Raw genomic sequence first — 15558 nt, 5'->3', positions numbered from 1 at the left:
AAGACTTCGAACCCTTCTTCCTACAGTACCTGGACTCTGCCATCTGAGATTCTTGCCCTGCCAACTGGTGCCCAATCCAGTCCTGGGTCCTTGGAACTGGATATAAAGTGCTGCAACTGCCAGAATCCATGCATCAACACTATTGTGCTGCTCGGAACCATCTCATCTCCATTGACACTGACATATCACCGCTCTGGACCAGCACATTTCCATTGATGCATCATAACTGCTGAGAAGATGGAGGACACCACAGCTCCACTGAAGCATGATCACTGCTGTGAGGAATGAGGACATCTCAGTGCATCACCTCCATTTCCGATGCATCTCCAACTTTGCAAGGCTCAGAGCCGATGCATCGCCTACATCCTACGGATCAATGCAGATGCATCGCCTCCTTTACCCTTGCATCTCGCATCGCATCCAAGGTACTGTTTCAGCGGGCCCAGGCTGGTTCCTGTATCAGACTCGTTCCCCATTGTGTTCGGCCTGAACCTTTGGATTTGATGTGGTCTATCTCAACCAGATAACCTAGGTTGACGCTTTATGCTTTTAATCACTATATTTCAGTTTAATCTTTAAAAATTCACTCTGGTTCTACAGACTGGATTTTTGTTGTTTTGGTCTTGTTTTGTTCAATAAGTAAACTCTATTTTATTTAACAAACTGTGGTATCTTTTTGTGTGGTATTTTCACTGTTTTATGAATTGAAGTGTTGCACACATACTTTAACATTGCCTTTTAAGTTAAGCCTGACTGCTACCAGAGGGTGAGCGCAGGTTATCTTAGTGTGCGTATCTGACTTACCCTGACTGGGATTGTGGTTCCTGCTTGCCAAAGAGAAACCTAATTTCTTTTTTTTATGTTTGAAAAGCTTTATTGAAGAAATTGTTAACATATAAAGTCATCAGCAGAAACAGGGAATGTGCTCAAATATAATATAGAACATGAACAGTGCTGATATCAAATATTAAAGAACAAACAGCATTATATGGGGTTTTAAAGATGGAGGGAAAGGAGACAGAAGGGCGAAAGATAGGAAAGGAATGAGGGGGGCAGAAATTAACATGGCAATATATAAATATTAAATATTAATTACGGCATATAAACAAATGGTATAGATGAACAATACAGAATGTTTAGCATAAAAATGGTATAACACAAGAAACCTGTAAAAGGTGAAAATAAGGAGAGAGTCAAAATTCTTCAAGGAGGTTTAAAATGTTCTGAATTGATATGCAGAGATTTATTTGGGGCCAAATGATCCAATTAAGAAGTTAGATGCAACCAGAAGAGATCAGTGTTACGGATTGGTTTGCAGGAGGAGGCAAAGGCAACATCAAGTCTATGAAAATGACATAAGGTGTTCCACCAGCCTTGTATGGAGATGTTTGTAAGGAATTTCCAATTAGATGAGATGTGTTGAAATGCAAGAGCAAGCATGAGATCGAAAAGGCCATGTGAGTGTGTAGGAAGGTCTAAAGAGTCAGAAAGACTACCCACAAAGAGAACTTACTTATAGAATAAGGAACAGAAAGTGTAAAGATGCGAGTAAGGTATGACCACATTTTTTTCCAGAATTTAGAAACGACAGGACAGAAGTGATGAAGAAGATCAGAATTAGGAGTACCACATATCCAACATTTAGAATCAGAAGAGGCTGAGAAACGTGACAAAGAAACAGGAGAAAGATAAAGTGTATGATATAGATAAAATAAAGATTGAGTAAGAGAAGCAGAACATGACATTTTTAAGGATCTGGACCAAAGTTTCTCCCAAAGAGCAACAGACAAGTACAATCAAAGTCCGATTCTCAGGAAAGTTCCAATTTAGTTTTAGCATGATCTGGATTAGGAAAGGAGAAAAATGTATAAATAAGAGACGCTTTAGGGATGTTAGTGAGAATTTTGAGGAGAGGAGAGTGAGGTACAAGTGATAAGGAAGATGGAAGAGAATAATAAAGGTCAAGAATTATTGCCATGAGAGTAGTACATTTCTGCAAAAAGGATATCACTCGCCAACGTCCTGTGCATCTGAAGAACAACCACCGGTGGGAGATCCTTCTCCCACCTCACCGCCAAGACATGAAACACCCTCCCACTGAGCCTACGACAGACCCAAGACCTGCTGACCTTCAGGAGGATATTCAAGACCTGGCTGTTCGATCAGTAGCCCCCCCCCCGCGCCTTGAGATCCTCGCGGGTATGTAGTGCACTTTACATATAATTGATTGATTGATTGATTGATTGATTGATTGATCGGGGACAATGAAATAAGAGTTGAAATTGGAGAAAGGAACAAGGTATTAATCCATCAAAGAGTTGGTTAACCCACATGACGCCCCTTATTCTCCAAGCGTTCCAAAAAATGGGTCTATTATTTTAAAGGATCAGTGAGTTATACCAGATGGGTGTATTTAAAAAAGATTCACGTGTGATGGTAGTAAGGAGAACCAGGGGTCTTAAAATAGAAGAAGTATGTTTGAATAAGGGAAGTGAAGTATGGGTAGTGGCAGAGAAACGTACAACTTCATCGAAGGAAAAGGGTAATAACAATGTTTGCTCAATGAGGAGCCAAAGAGGAGTAAAAGGGGAAAGGTCTGATAAAAGCCATCTCGAAGCCTGGCGCAATGAGAAGGATTTATAGTAAAGCCGGAAATCTGGAAAGTTGACCCTACCATTCAATTTGGACTTTCGAAGAGCTGCAAGAGAAATTCTAGATTTTTTGTTCTTCCAGAGAAATTTCGAAAGGGATGAGTCTATATGTTTAAATTAGATTGCAGGAACATGAACGGGTAACATGGAAGATATGTATATTAGAATAGGGGCTATCATCATCTTAATTGAGTCCAATTGACCCCACCAGGAAAGAAAAAGAGGATTCCAAGTGGAGAATGATTTGTTAATGCAGGACTAAACAGCGGACATATTTAACTTAATTGAAGAGGGAATAGAGTTAGAGAACCAAATACCTAGGTATTTAATCTTTGAAGTACTCAAAGCAAAGCCAGTAGAGGAGAAGAGATGAGGAAGACAAGTTTTGGTTAGTGGAAGGATTTCGGTCTTATCTGAATTAATCTTATATCCTAAAACCAGTGAAAATGAGTCAAATTCCTATAATAATGGGGGAACAGATACTTCTGGATCGGAAATAAATAAGAGAATATCATCTAGTTTCAATTGATTATCACCATAGGGAAAACCAAAAATTTTGTTTTTGTTACGGATGGAGAACAAAAAGGGTTCAAGTGGTAGGACAAAAAGAAGTGGGGATAAGGGACAACCTTGACGTACGCCTCGGTAGAGAGTAAAGGACGAGGAGACCTGACCATTCACAAGCACCGAAGCCTTGGGTGCAGAGTATAACATGGAGACAAAGGATATAAATTTAGGACCAAAGCCATGCCAATGTGATGAAGCAATCAAGAAAGACTAATCAACCCTGTCAGAAGCTTTTTCTGCATCAAAAGAGATAGCGGCTAAAGGAATTAAGACAGATGGGGCTTTATTCAAGACATTAAGAAAAAGACGAGAGTTATCGGAGGTAAGTCTGCCTTTAACAAAGCCACATTGCTCCTTACCAATGAGATGGGGCATAAAAGGGTCTAAGCGTAACACAAGTAATTTAGCAAATAGTTTATAGTCCACATTGACTAAAGAAATCGGACGATCATTTTTACAAAAAAGACCGTCTTTAGAGATAAGAAAAATAGTAGCATCTTGAAATGTGCCTTCCGCCTTACCAGATGAATAACATGATTGAAAAAGCTTTAAAAGTCTAGGAAGTAAGAGATCAGAAAAGTGTAAATAAAATTCAACTGGGAAACCATCAGGGCCAGGTGTTTTACATTTAGTGAGAGATTTCAAAGCCACTGAAAGTTCGTGTAATGAAAGATCAAGGTCAAGGTCCGGAAAGTTGAGATGAAAAGTGGAGGGTTTGGGAAGTCTCTCAAAGTAGGCCTGAATAAGAGAAGGAGTAGGAGGAGATTCCGGGGTATAAAGATGTTGGTAAAATAATTGGAATTGATCAAGTATTTCCTTATCTTTATGTAGGAGTTTATGTAGGAGAGTGTTATCAGAAGAGTAAATAGATTATATAAGGGTACGCTCTTTACGTGATTTAAGATAATTAGCTAAAAGTTTCCCTGATTTATTACGACCACCATAGTAACGAGCACTACTACGAAGAAGTATCGAAGATGCATTATCAGTACTAGATTTATTGAACTCCAATTTTGCCCGTACAAGCTCTGGTGACATAGATTTATCTGTAAAGATATAACATTTATGTTCCAAAGATTTGATATGAGCCAGTGAGGTTTTCCGCTTCTGAAGATCTTGCTTCTTTTTTTTAGAGACAAAATCGATAATGAATCCTCTTGCAGTGGCTTTAAAGGAATCCCAGAGGATATGAGGAGGAGAAGTAGGGTCGCAATTAAACAAGAAGAAATCATTAGTAAAGGAACGAAAAGAGGAAGAGAAGTTAGGATCAGTAAGAAGGGAGCTATTGAAGCACCAATGAGAAGACTTGGGGTGCGGCAGAAGTAAATCAAGGTCTGTTACAATAGGGGCATGGTCCAAGATTACTATGGTTTAAATAGAAGAAGATAATCAGTTTTGAGATAAAGGTTGAGAAAGAAAAATGTAATCAAGACGAGCAAAAGACGTGTGAGGAGAAGAAAAAATGAGAGAGTCACCAAGAGTCAATAAAACGTGATTGCAAGATAGTGTCAAGAAATTGTTTGTGAGTCTTGTGAGGTATGAAGCGAACTGTGGATTTACGATCAAGGAATGGATCAACAATCCGGTTACAATCTCCATCTATAATAAATAAGTCATCCTTATGTTGAATGCATTTTTTCGTGATTAAAGGCCAGAAAGAGCAATCGGGTTGTATAGGGCCTTAGACATTAAAAACAGTTAAAGGTATAGAGTTAATTAATAACTTAGTTAATATTCATCTACCATCAGTATCATTTTCTTGTGACAAAACTTTACATTTTAATTTCTTGTGACATAAAATGGCCACCCCATTCTTTTTGTTGGTAGAAGGCGAAAATAAGACTGTGCCCACGCAGCTCCTTTTTAATTTAAGGGATTCAATTTCGGTAAGATGGGTCTCTTGTAAAAGAGCTATGTAAGGGTTATAGGAGGCTAGATGGGAAAGGACTCTCTGCCGTTTAATAATGCTAATGAAACCTTTTACATTCCAGGAGATAACTTTTAATTTACAAACAGCATAAAATCAATAGAAACAAAAAGTACAATAATGCATATAAGTAAAATACAGCCAAAAAATGAGAGAGAGAAAAAGTGAATATAACAGATAACATCAAAAGAAAGGTCGGAATGAAATAAAGGAGAGGAAAAGAAGTCTGTACAGATATGGGAGCAGAAAAAAGAGCAAAATCAGAAGAAAAAAATGAGTTTAACAAATAAGTAAAAAGGAGAGAAAGGGAAGAAAGGGGAAGGAAGAGAGGAAGAAAACACAAGAAGAGACAGTACATATCCAAAAGGATGACTGAGAGTAACATACCTGAGGGGGACATACAAGAGGACAATGGGGGCACTCAACAAGACAGACCGCCTCAAAAAAGGGAGTCCAACCGCACCAGTACAGAGAACGATGGAAGGGGACCACATGAGTTGAGGGGAAGTATACCCACGAACCTACATAAGGAAATATAAAGAATAATTAACAATAGGGATATACATTAGGATGTATACAACAAACCATGTGAAGACATAGAAAAACCGAAGAAACTGCAATTTCAAATGAGAATAAGCAATAACTGAAGAAGAAGCAATGAAAGAAACTATACTAAAACATTATTAAAAATTATCTAAAGGTAAACCTGAACGTAGAACACCATCATAAATGCAATAAGAAAGAAGAGCAAGTTTAAACAATCAATCAGCCACTAGTAGAAGTGAAGTATCCAGGCCACTATTAGATTAAATGTGAATGAAGTTCTTAAGTTCGCCAGGGTCTTGAAAAGTCCATGTTCGATTCTGGTGAGTGACTTTAAAAATACATGGATGAAATAAGCCATAACGGGCACCTAGAGATCGTAGAGGAGCACGCAGGTTCAGAAATTCTTTTCTTCTTGCCGCTGTAGCATTGGAAACGTCTTGAGATAGGAACATTCTCTGACCCAGCCAAGATATTTGACGTTTAGATCTGGCTGCAGAAAGAACTGTAAGAAGATCTGTGAATTTCAAGAAGAGAATGATGACACCTCGTGGCTTAGTTCAAGTAGATGAACGTAGACCAAGCCGATGGGCCCTTTGGATACTGAGAGAAGTAGTAGGTGACATGTCCAGAAGCTTTGGGAGAAAAGAGGTAAAAAACGTCAGAGGATCATCACCTTCCAGGGATTCCGGCAGACCATAAATATGTAGGTTATTCCTCCTATTTCTGTTTCGAAGTCCTCAGTGTGTTGCTGGAGAGCAAGAACCGACTTTTCTAGAGAGGAAATACGTTGAGCGTTAGCTTGTATTCCTGAAACTTGTTGTTCCACAGACGTCACTCTGTTGTCCTTAGTCGACCATTTCTCCTCAAGAAATTGAATTTTATAATTGGTTTCGTCTACAAATGGACGCAAAGCGCGAATATCTTCTAAAAGTAGCTCCATAGAGATGGGAGATGGCGATTTGTCTGGAGACGGAGGGTCCTGTTTCAAGCGTTTAGTCGAAGTTGTAGGAGGAGAGATCTTGTTCAAAATGGACTGCGTTGAGGAGGAGTGATTAGGGGCAGCACCAGCCATTTGGAATGTGGTGGAGGAAAAACCTGGTGTCTAGGAAAATGAGGAAGATGTCACAGGAACACTCTTGGAAGGCACAAAAACAAACCTCAGTTTACGTAATTTGTCCATAAAAACCAATTACCTCCAAGTCAATGGAATGAGCAGAGAGCTGTTGTGCCAAAGGAGGCCAAAGATGTAGGAATTAGGCCAGTTGTAGATAGTGAATGCCCACTGTAGGACAGGCAAATGAATGGGCACTGCAACGGAGGACAGCACTGTAGACAGTCAAAGCACTCAACACAAAAGAAAAGTAAATATGCATCTACAGCGGCAAAAATATTCCTGAAGTTACGGAAAGCATGAAAAGGCACAAGATACAAGTGGCATGCCTGCTAACCTCCAGGCTTTAGGGATTTGTCCACATCAAAGATGGTAAGAAAATTGGTAAAGCTCTGTATCTAATGTAGCAAAGCATTCAGTTAAACAATGCCTCCAGATAACCGTAAAAGCGTTGGTGATGAAGGCAAGTCAGGTGGCGCAAAAATGCTCCCTTCAGAGCAGCAATGAAATACTAGTATAAATCCAGTCAATGACAAATGAAATTAAATGTTAAGCTGTAGACAAAGTACCACAATAATGAAAAGCCGAGCATATAGTAACATTGAAATTGAAGTCTCTGGAGTTATGAGAGGAGTAGGAGTATACGCAGCAATCCTGTTAACTTACAAGCATAAGCAGCCAGATTCTGAGGAGATTTGCATCTGAAAGGGTGGCCATCTTGTAGAGCCGAATATAGCTTTGTAGAGATAGAAAGCTATGTGGCATGAAAATAAGCTGATTTCCTCCTTAGTCAAGTGGAAGATAGTGAAAAAGTAACAAAGAATCCAGGCATTCCAGGTGTTAGCGATGAAGCCAGCATACAGTAAACATTATCGCAAGAGCGTTGGATTCCAAACTTGTAGCGCGTGCACATCTGAAATGGCTTCTGTGTTGAGGGAAGAGATACGGCGTCGGAAAATACATGAAGCGTGAGGCGCTGAAGTTCAGAAAAATGCTCACCGGAGGCAGCTGATATTCCGGTACATGATGCGGGCGTTTATTATCACCGCGCTGCAGGGGAAACACTTTGACAATTCTAATAAGAGTCCTGACGCGGCGAAGAGAACTCCGTAGGCGGCCATCTCGTTCGGCGCCTTAGCCACGCCCCCCCGAAACCCAATTTGTAACATCAGGGCCGGACTGGGACCCGAAATCGGCCCTGGCAAAGTGCTCAGCCGCCCCCCCCTCTACCCTGGGGGTGCGACCGCACTCTTTGCCAGTGCCGTTTTTCGGCCGATTTTGTTACAGGGCCGTTTTTGCACCTATGCTGCAAAAAACGGCCCTGTTACAAAAACGGCCCTGTTACAAAAACGGCCCCCTGGGCCCCAAAACCGGCCCCCACCCATGCGGCCGACCGGGGGATTGCCCGGTGCCTGCAGCGGCCAGTCCGGGCCTGTGTAACATCCATCATTACAGGTTCATAGACTACATACCATTGGCTCTCACCAGGTTCCTGCACCACCTGCCCCACACTCCCCGCAGGGTCCTGTTATATTCACATGGCACCCGCTCGAGGTTTCCTTAATGCTCTTAAGGTCCTAATGTCCGTGCATGACTCCATGCTTCTAGTCCTAGATACTTTCTTGAGACATGTTTCAGCATCATTCCCTCCCACTAGTTTTTAGCATTTTCTCCCTTCGGGCTGCTGCAGGACACACGAAAAAAAACTAATACAAAGCAGGGGCACAACTGAGGCCCCCACAGGCCCTGCAGTGTGGAGGGGGTCCCCAAGGTTTTTTGTTTTGGTGGGGCCCCATCATCATCAGTCATTCTATTGCGTGCCTTACAGAATGCGTGCAATAGCATTGAATAAGAAATAGTTTAGCGCGCGAAAGCCACTCTGCTTTCCCAAGCAGGCCCCTGCAACGTACAGGGGCCCCCTTTGAGCCCAAACCAATAAATATCAGTGTCATCTGAGAGACGCCAATGTTCCTCATCACATTCTGAAGGGGCCCCCATCATTTTGTGCTATGCCACTGCTATAAAGGGACATCTTCTTTGAGTTTGAAAACTCATTCCCGTCGCATGTAAGATCCAGAGGAATGACATAAACATGGTGTTTAGGTAAACCGAGAATGCCTCGCCCTAAAATCTGCTGGGAGAACTGTATGCATACCAGGTTTTCACAGAATACACCTCTTTCGTATGCTATGTGTTATATATAATACAAGCCTGCTCTTGAGATTCCTAAGAGGTTTCTATACTGAATTTTCTAACATTGCTCTCATTATATTTTAGGATGTTAACAAAAAGAATACTTTTGTAGTGGAATCGTGGGCAGGGAACCGGGACAAGCAAGCGTATACATACACAGTATTGAAAAATACTACGCATGTGTTTACATGGGCTTTCCAGAGGACAAACCTACAACAAGATGTAAGTATTAGGACCACCATAGTCTTGTAAATGTTAATAGGCATACCATAGAATGGTTGTTGTCCTTGTCCAGGATTGTGGAAGTAGCATGTAAAGAGAATGCACAATACTGCCAATGACCCCTAAAGGCCCAACCTTCATTATAAGTGCGCGCTGCATTGTGTTTTAGCTGATCCCTGAGAAATGAGAAACGTGTTATTTGCTTTCTAGAAGGCTGCTTTACCCTCTAGCTTCACTCAGGTTTGAATACCTGCTTCTATTCTTCTAGGCCCCTATTGTGTTAGGCTCAGACTCAGTGAGCACAGCATAAGCATGTCAAGTACATGGGCATCAAAACCCATATCAACTGGAGAAGTGGCACTATGCCAATGCCCGAGTATCATTTATTGGCTTGGGACAGTTATCTGCTGGAGCGTTTACAGCGTGGAATAGTCTCGGAGGGGATACATCTGCGCTTCTTCTCTGAGCAGCAGGAGTATTTGTAAAATAGACTCTGCCTTTCATCCTGCTTATGTCAACAAAATTAGTAACACTGACTTTTGCAATGAACACACGTTTAATTTAAGTGTCAAGAAACTATTCAGTTTGGGCTGTGTGCTATTTTAATGACCAATATCACATACTGCCCTTTTCGTGACCACATTATCCTCCCTGCTATCCTTGTGACACACACTCTTACACGGTTACCGGCGAGTTGTCTCCAATCCAGAGCACCGCAGCATCAGTCGGCACTGACTCCTTGGTGCTTGTCCTCTCACCAGCAAGCTCGCTGCTCTCACCTGAGGTTTAAAACAAAGGCTGTGTAGTGGGTGTAGAACTATATGCCCGGTGAGCCATGTTGTGGTTGCATGTGTTCCAACAAGCGTGTGTTTATACGAATAATTAATATAGAGTTTAAATGAATCATCATTTAAAAGCCTGTTTCGCCGATGCTCACAAAACACTTTGGTTTAGATGAATTGAGAGGTTTTGGGGTGTCAGGTCTCAGCCGCGGCCCGTGGAGGGAGTTACGGTGAGGCGGGGAGGGGCGGGGTGGAGGGTGCTAAAAACCGGCATATGGATAATTGCAGATAAGTAAACAATTTAATTAATAAAACGAATTTCTTTTTTTTTTGAAAATTTTTATTGAGCGGAACAGAAACCAGGTACAGGACGGATAAAAACCAATCTTTACAAAAATGGAGAAGAAATCAAAAGAAAAATACAGCTTCTTCTTAAAAAAAAAAAATAAAAAAAAAAACCACAAACAGTCAGGCAATCCATATAGCTATTACTTGGTAGAAAAAAGAAAAAAAGAGATGCAAAGTCCATATTTTGCTTTTCCAATCTAAAGTGCAAGTATACAAACCATTAATACGTTTTTCACTTTCTAAAGTGCAAGTAAAATACAGTACAATACAATCTATCCAATAGAAGCAAGTTGCAGGATGAGTAAAAAGCAGCCTCCTTTTAACACCAAGAGCAATCAATATAGCTGTTAATTCACATACCAAACATATATGCACAACCCATAAATTACTTTTCGATTCTAAAGTGTATGTGGAAAAACCATACATTAATTTTCAATTACTACAGTGCTAATGCAATACAATACGGTACAGACCGTCGGATTCAACTAAACCTCTGCTATTTAAAAATGCAAATATAATACAGCACTATACCAATTTAACAGTCCTAAAGTGCAAATGCTGAAGAACCCTAAAGTGCTCTATAGCCCAAAGTGCTAGTGCATACCCACCCATTATATTCAGCTTGCCCCAGCCTCGAGACTATTTAATACTCCTGGTTTAAGCTCGCAATTAAGACCCCCTTACATCCTCCAAATTCTCCAAATAGTGCCAATTCCTTTCAAATCTCCTAATAGCCCCTACTCTGCTTGAATATGCTTTCTCAAAATTTCGTGCCCTTCTCATTTTGTTAAGCCATTTCAGGTGTGATGGGGCTTCTTTAGATTTCCAATTTTGTAGGATTAAAGATCGTGCAACTGTGCAGGAAATAAAAATGAAGGTTTCCTCATCATCTTTGAGCCACCCTCTATTATGACAAATCCCAAAAAGGGCCATTTCGGCTGAGGGCAAAAGTGCTTTCCCCAACGCAGCCTCAATGTCTAGAAAGACCGTCTCCCAGAAACGCTTCAAGTGGGGGCAGGTGTAAAAAATATGGAGCCAGCCACCCTGGCCGTCAGCTAGACATCTAAAACATTTATTCCCTAACTCAGGAAACCTCTTTCCCAACGCTTCCGGAGTCCAATATGCTAGCAAACGAATTTCGTAGCGCGCACTGCATCGCATTTTGCGATGCAAGGCGCGCTACCAAATTTGTTTTATTAATTAAATTGTTTACTTACCTGCAATTATCCATATGCCGGTTTTTAGCACCTCCACCCTGCCCCTCCCTCTCCCTGCCTCCCTACCCCAACGTAACTCCTTCCACGGGCCATGGCTGTCAGGTCTGTGCTTTAAAAAATAGTAGGGTTTTATACTGCACACTTATCCACAATTGATCAAATTGAATGAAAATCATGTTAGCGCACATGCGAGGAAATTAATGGCCGTTCCCTGCCAAGGAAAGATCTACACATTCTCTGCCAGGAATGTGTCCTAATTTTATCCCCCAGGTACATCCAGTGCTTCAATTGAGCTGGTGGTTGCCAGTGTGGGTCCCCGGCACTCATTTTTGGGGACCAGCACTTATTTTTCCTGATCAGACATTTCCCCAAAAGGAGAGAGGGAAAATCACACAAATGGTAAAAAATAAAGAGGAAGAGAAAAAGGGAATTAAACCCACAAAGGGTGAAAGGAGAAACCTGTAAGAGTCAGACAAAGGGGAGAGCGTGTCTGATAGTGAATTAAAGAGGCATGAGGTGGATTGAAGATTATGCAGTCTGGGTATTCGGCACGCTGACCTTTACTAACACTGGGCACATGCTTCTGAGCAAAGCTTTGGGCACCAGCGCTCATTCTTTTACAAAGTAAGCATTGGTCAGGCTGTGCTAATGGCCTAAGTTGTTCCCTTGTATTTCTTACTAAATCCCAACCTCTTGGTAGGCCGAAGAGACAGCTGCGCTGGGAATACACTATGCATTTGTAAAGCATTATTTCTGATCTACTGTATGTTGTCCAACAAGACAGTATTAGGAGGTGTACTGCACTGCAAGCATGTTCTCACTTCATCTGGGCTTGTCTAACAATCATCCCTTCCTGTGACCCACCTCTTGTAGGATGATGGTAAGATTCTGTTGTTCATCTATGACCCATTCCTGTAGGATGATCGTAAGATTCTGATGTCTAAATAACACTGTGATATTGGTCAAATGAATATACCAATGAAACAAAAAAAAGCATGTTTTGAATATTTATTCATGCACTTTGAAACCATAGTTATGTAATACTCAGTCCTAACGGGTGACTTGTTTGCCAGGAAAACGAGGCACCTGCAAACTAAATTCCAGGTCCTCTTCCATAATCAGGATAAGTGGAATTTTATAATAACGAAGTAACGTACACAATCATGGAACATTTGTCGGTATGGAAAAATTTTCTAACATTGGAGGTCAGGAATATGCAGCCATAGGACAGCGTCAGGAGTGGCTCTGCAAAATGCATACAACATCCACAACTCTGTAGGTCTGTGAGTATTCACACACATTTTGCATGGCCATTCCCATACTGGACACACTCCTAGAGTTGCTTCTATAAAAGTTGGAACTCACTGCATTTCCCACGTGGGAATGGCTTTAGATCAGCACTAAATATCACGGGCATGTAAGGGAAAAGGTTTTCCCACAAGGAAAATATTTTCTGTACAGAATAAGAAAAAATTTAAATGGGTTAATGTCTATCTACACCTAGCATAAACATGGGAGCTACATCAGCATATATTGGCCAGTAAGAGTCTGCCTTCCGGGAAAACTATATCATAGGATTATATCTGTGGATGTTTGTGAATCCTCAAAAAATCTGAAATTTATAAGAAAACCTGCATAAGTAGATTGTTGATATCTTAAACTGGTCTTTGAGATAAAAATCTGCAGTTAAGATGCGTCGTGGTGACAGCAACTTGACTCTGTCTAGCCTCATAGTAGCCCTGCCCCAGAAGACATTCCACTTCTTTGCCCTATAAATTTTGGTCCCGAAAACAAGACTCCCATTAAATGTATTTGTATTTGTTTTAAAGCAGTATAATTTGTTCGTTTTTAGAAATGACAAATGGACCTGTCCCTAGAAATTTGACAAAACATGTCCAGGTTTATCATTTGTCCCGTGAAAATGTAAGAATTGCTTTAATGAAATGTGTCTTTCAATTTTTTTTGTAAACCCAGACAAGAAACCTCTTAAATGACATTGTGAAGATTTATTCAATAACTGCAACTAATGTTATGGACGGGGTTGCGTCTACATGCCGCGCATGTGCTCTTGGCTCTGAGCAGTCTGGATCATGTGTTCCTTGCCCTCGGGGACACTACATTGAAAAAGAAAACAATCAGTGCAAGGAGTGTCCGCCCAACACCTACCTGTCTGGGCATCAAGTCTATGGCATAGTAGCATGTATTCCATGCGGGCCTGGAAGTAAAAGCAATAAGGTAAGGACATATAGAGATTCTTTCTTGGGGGTTCTCATTTTTAACATGCCATTGTGTTTAAGAAAGTCCATTGTATGCATGCACGTGAGTAATTGAAAGCAAATTAAGGTTTGACATTTAATGATGCTTGCACCACTTAAGGCAAGCATATTGTATTATATACATAATCAAAGGGGCCGTGGTTCATCCTCCTACATATATTGGCTTAATTGGTTCCTGAATTTTCAGCCATTGTCTTAAGACATGTCAATTGCATCTTACCATCGGTCATTGCAGATTTGTTTGCTTAACTTTCTTTCTATTGGTTGTTTTAGTGTCCCCTTCTTTCTCCACTGGAATATATCAGGGACTATATTACATCTGAAAAGCACACTCTTTGACATATGTTATGCTTTATCTCGTCTATGTACAATATGCACAAAGCAGTTTTTTAAAACAGTTTTATACTGCAGAAGGCATTTTTTGTATTGCTTTTTACTGCACTTGAGTGCAAGCGTCAAACTTACTGGCTTTCTGGACATTACTCCAGCGGGCAGAACGGTCCTGAAGACATGGGCTGGCACTTTGAAAGACATACTCTGGCAAGGACGCCTAAGCAAAGAAACCCCATTGTGGGTGTGTACATTACTTCCTCAGGTAGTCGCACTACTGGACTTATTAGGCACGAACAAATTGGGCCTCTCCACTTTGGGGGTGACTCTCACACATAATACACACAAATAATTTTCAGTACTCCAATAAGAGTTTGGGCTGGTAAATACACAGTTTTATAATCTTTACAACTCAAACCTGCCCTAATCCCATTTATAAGCAATTGGACTCGATACCTGACTTTTATCCTTTGGAGGCCAAGTTCACAATAGAGGGCCTCGGAGTAAAGAAACAGATTTCCAGCTGTACAGATCTATAATAATCAACACAAAAGACACCTTTGGACAAGCTTAGGGCGGCCTGAGACAAAGACGTGCGTTTAATGGAGGACCTTTCGGGTTCCGGAGTAGCGTGCTACTCATCGAAGAAGCACTTCAACGTCTCATCAGGGGTAGTAAGCACTATATAAATGCAATTGTAATACAATACAATACACTGAATTGTAGGAGGTGCTAGCAGCACCCTGAGAGATAGCAATAGTGTCCAAAGTTTGACGGATACAATTCAAATATTTACTCTGAGTACGCTACACAATTGTCAAACTCTGGTGCATTAAAAATATTCTTCACCCTAATGTCTTAGATGCCAAACAGAAGCCGGGGACTCGTTGCTCACTGTCTGGAGTTGTGCACCTCCGTGGGGTTCTGGAGCATTGTGGAAGACACATGCTACAAAGCCAAGGATACACAGATGTTGTTCAGCCGTGAATAGCCGCATTAAACATATTAGACAATCTAGGCCTCACAAGATACCAGCAATTATTTTTTGGTTTAAGCCTGATAGTGGCCAAAAGAGACCTAGACCCACATTGGTGTAATCCAGCCACATCATGAAGCATGGCCTTGGTGAAATAAAGAAGACTGTTGAAAAGGCCGATCTCTAAGGCATGGGGGAGCCCTAGGAAGCTTTGGAAAATGTAGGGGATTGGGCCAAAAATTGGGGTCTCATCTATTAAATGTAAATTTTCCTCAACGGAAATGAATAATCTGTACGTATGTCAGCAATGGGTAATGATATATACAAATGATTGACATGGTGTATGCTGTATAGATACTGGAGACTTTTATTTGATTACATCCTTATAGCCATATTAACATCGGTCGTTTTT

At 41.0% G+C, this 15558-nt stretch overlaps 1 protein-coding gene across 1 annotated transcript in view; it reads left to right on the top strand.

Moving 5' to 3' along the window:
* ELAPOR2 (endosome-lysosome associated apoptosis and autophagy regulator family member 2) overlaps positions 1–15558 on the top strand; it is a 550871-nt gene that overhangs the window by 389632 nt on the left and 145681 nt on the right. The window contains exons 13-14 of the mRNA XM_078674189.1: positions 9080–9217; positions 13539–13799. Coding sequence (XP_078530315.1) covers positions 9080–9217; positions 13539–13799 — 399 coding nt within the window. The remainder of the gene's footprint in view (positions 1–9079; positions 9218–13538; positions 13800–15558) is intronic.

Source organism: Lissotriton helveticus, chromosome 1_1 (assembly GCF_964261635.1).
Source record: "Lissotriton helveticus chromosome 1_1, aLisHel1.1, whole genome shotgun sequence".
Lineage (NCBI taxonomy): Eukaryota > Metazoa > Chordata > Amphibia > Caudata > Salamandridae > Lissotriton > Lissotriton helveticus.
Note: the sequence above shows the minus strand (reverse complement) of the source record. Positions and strands in the feature narration are given on the sequence as shown.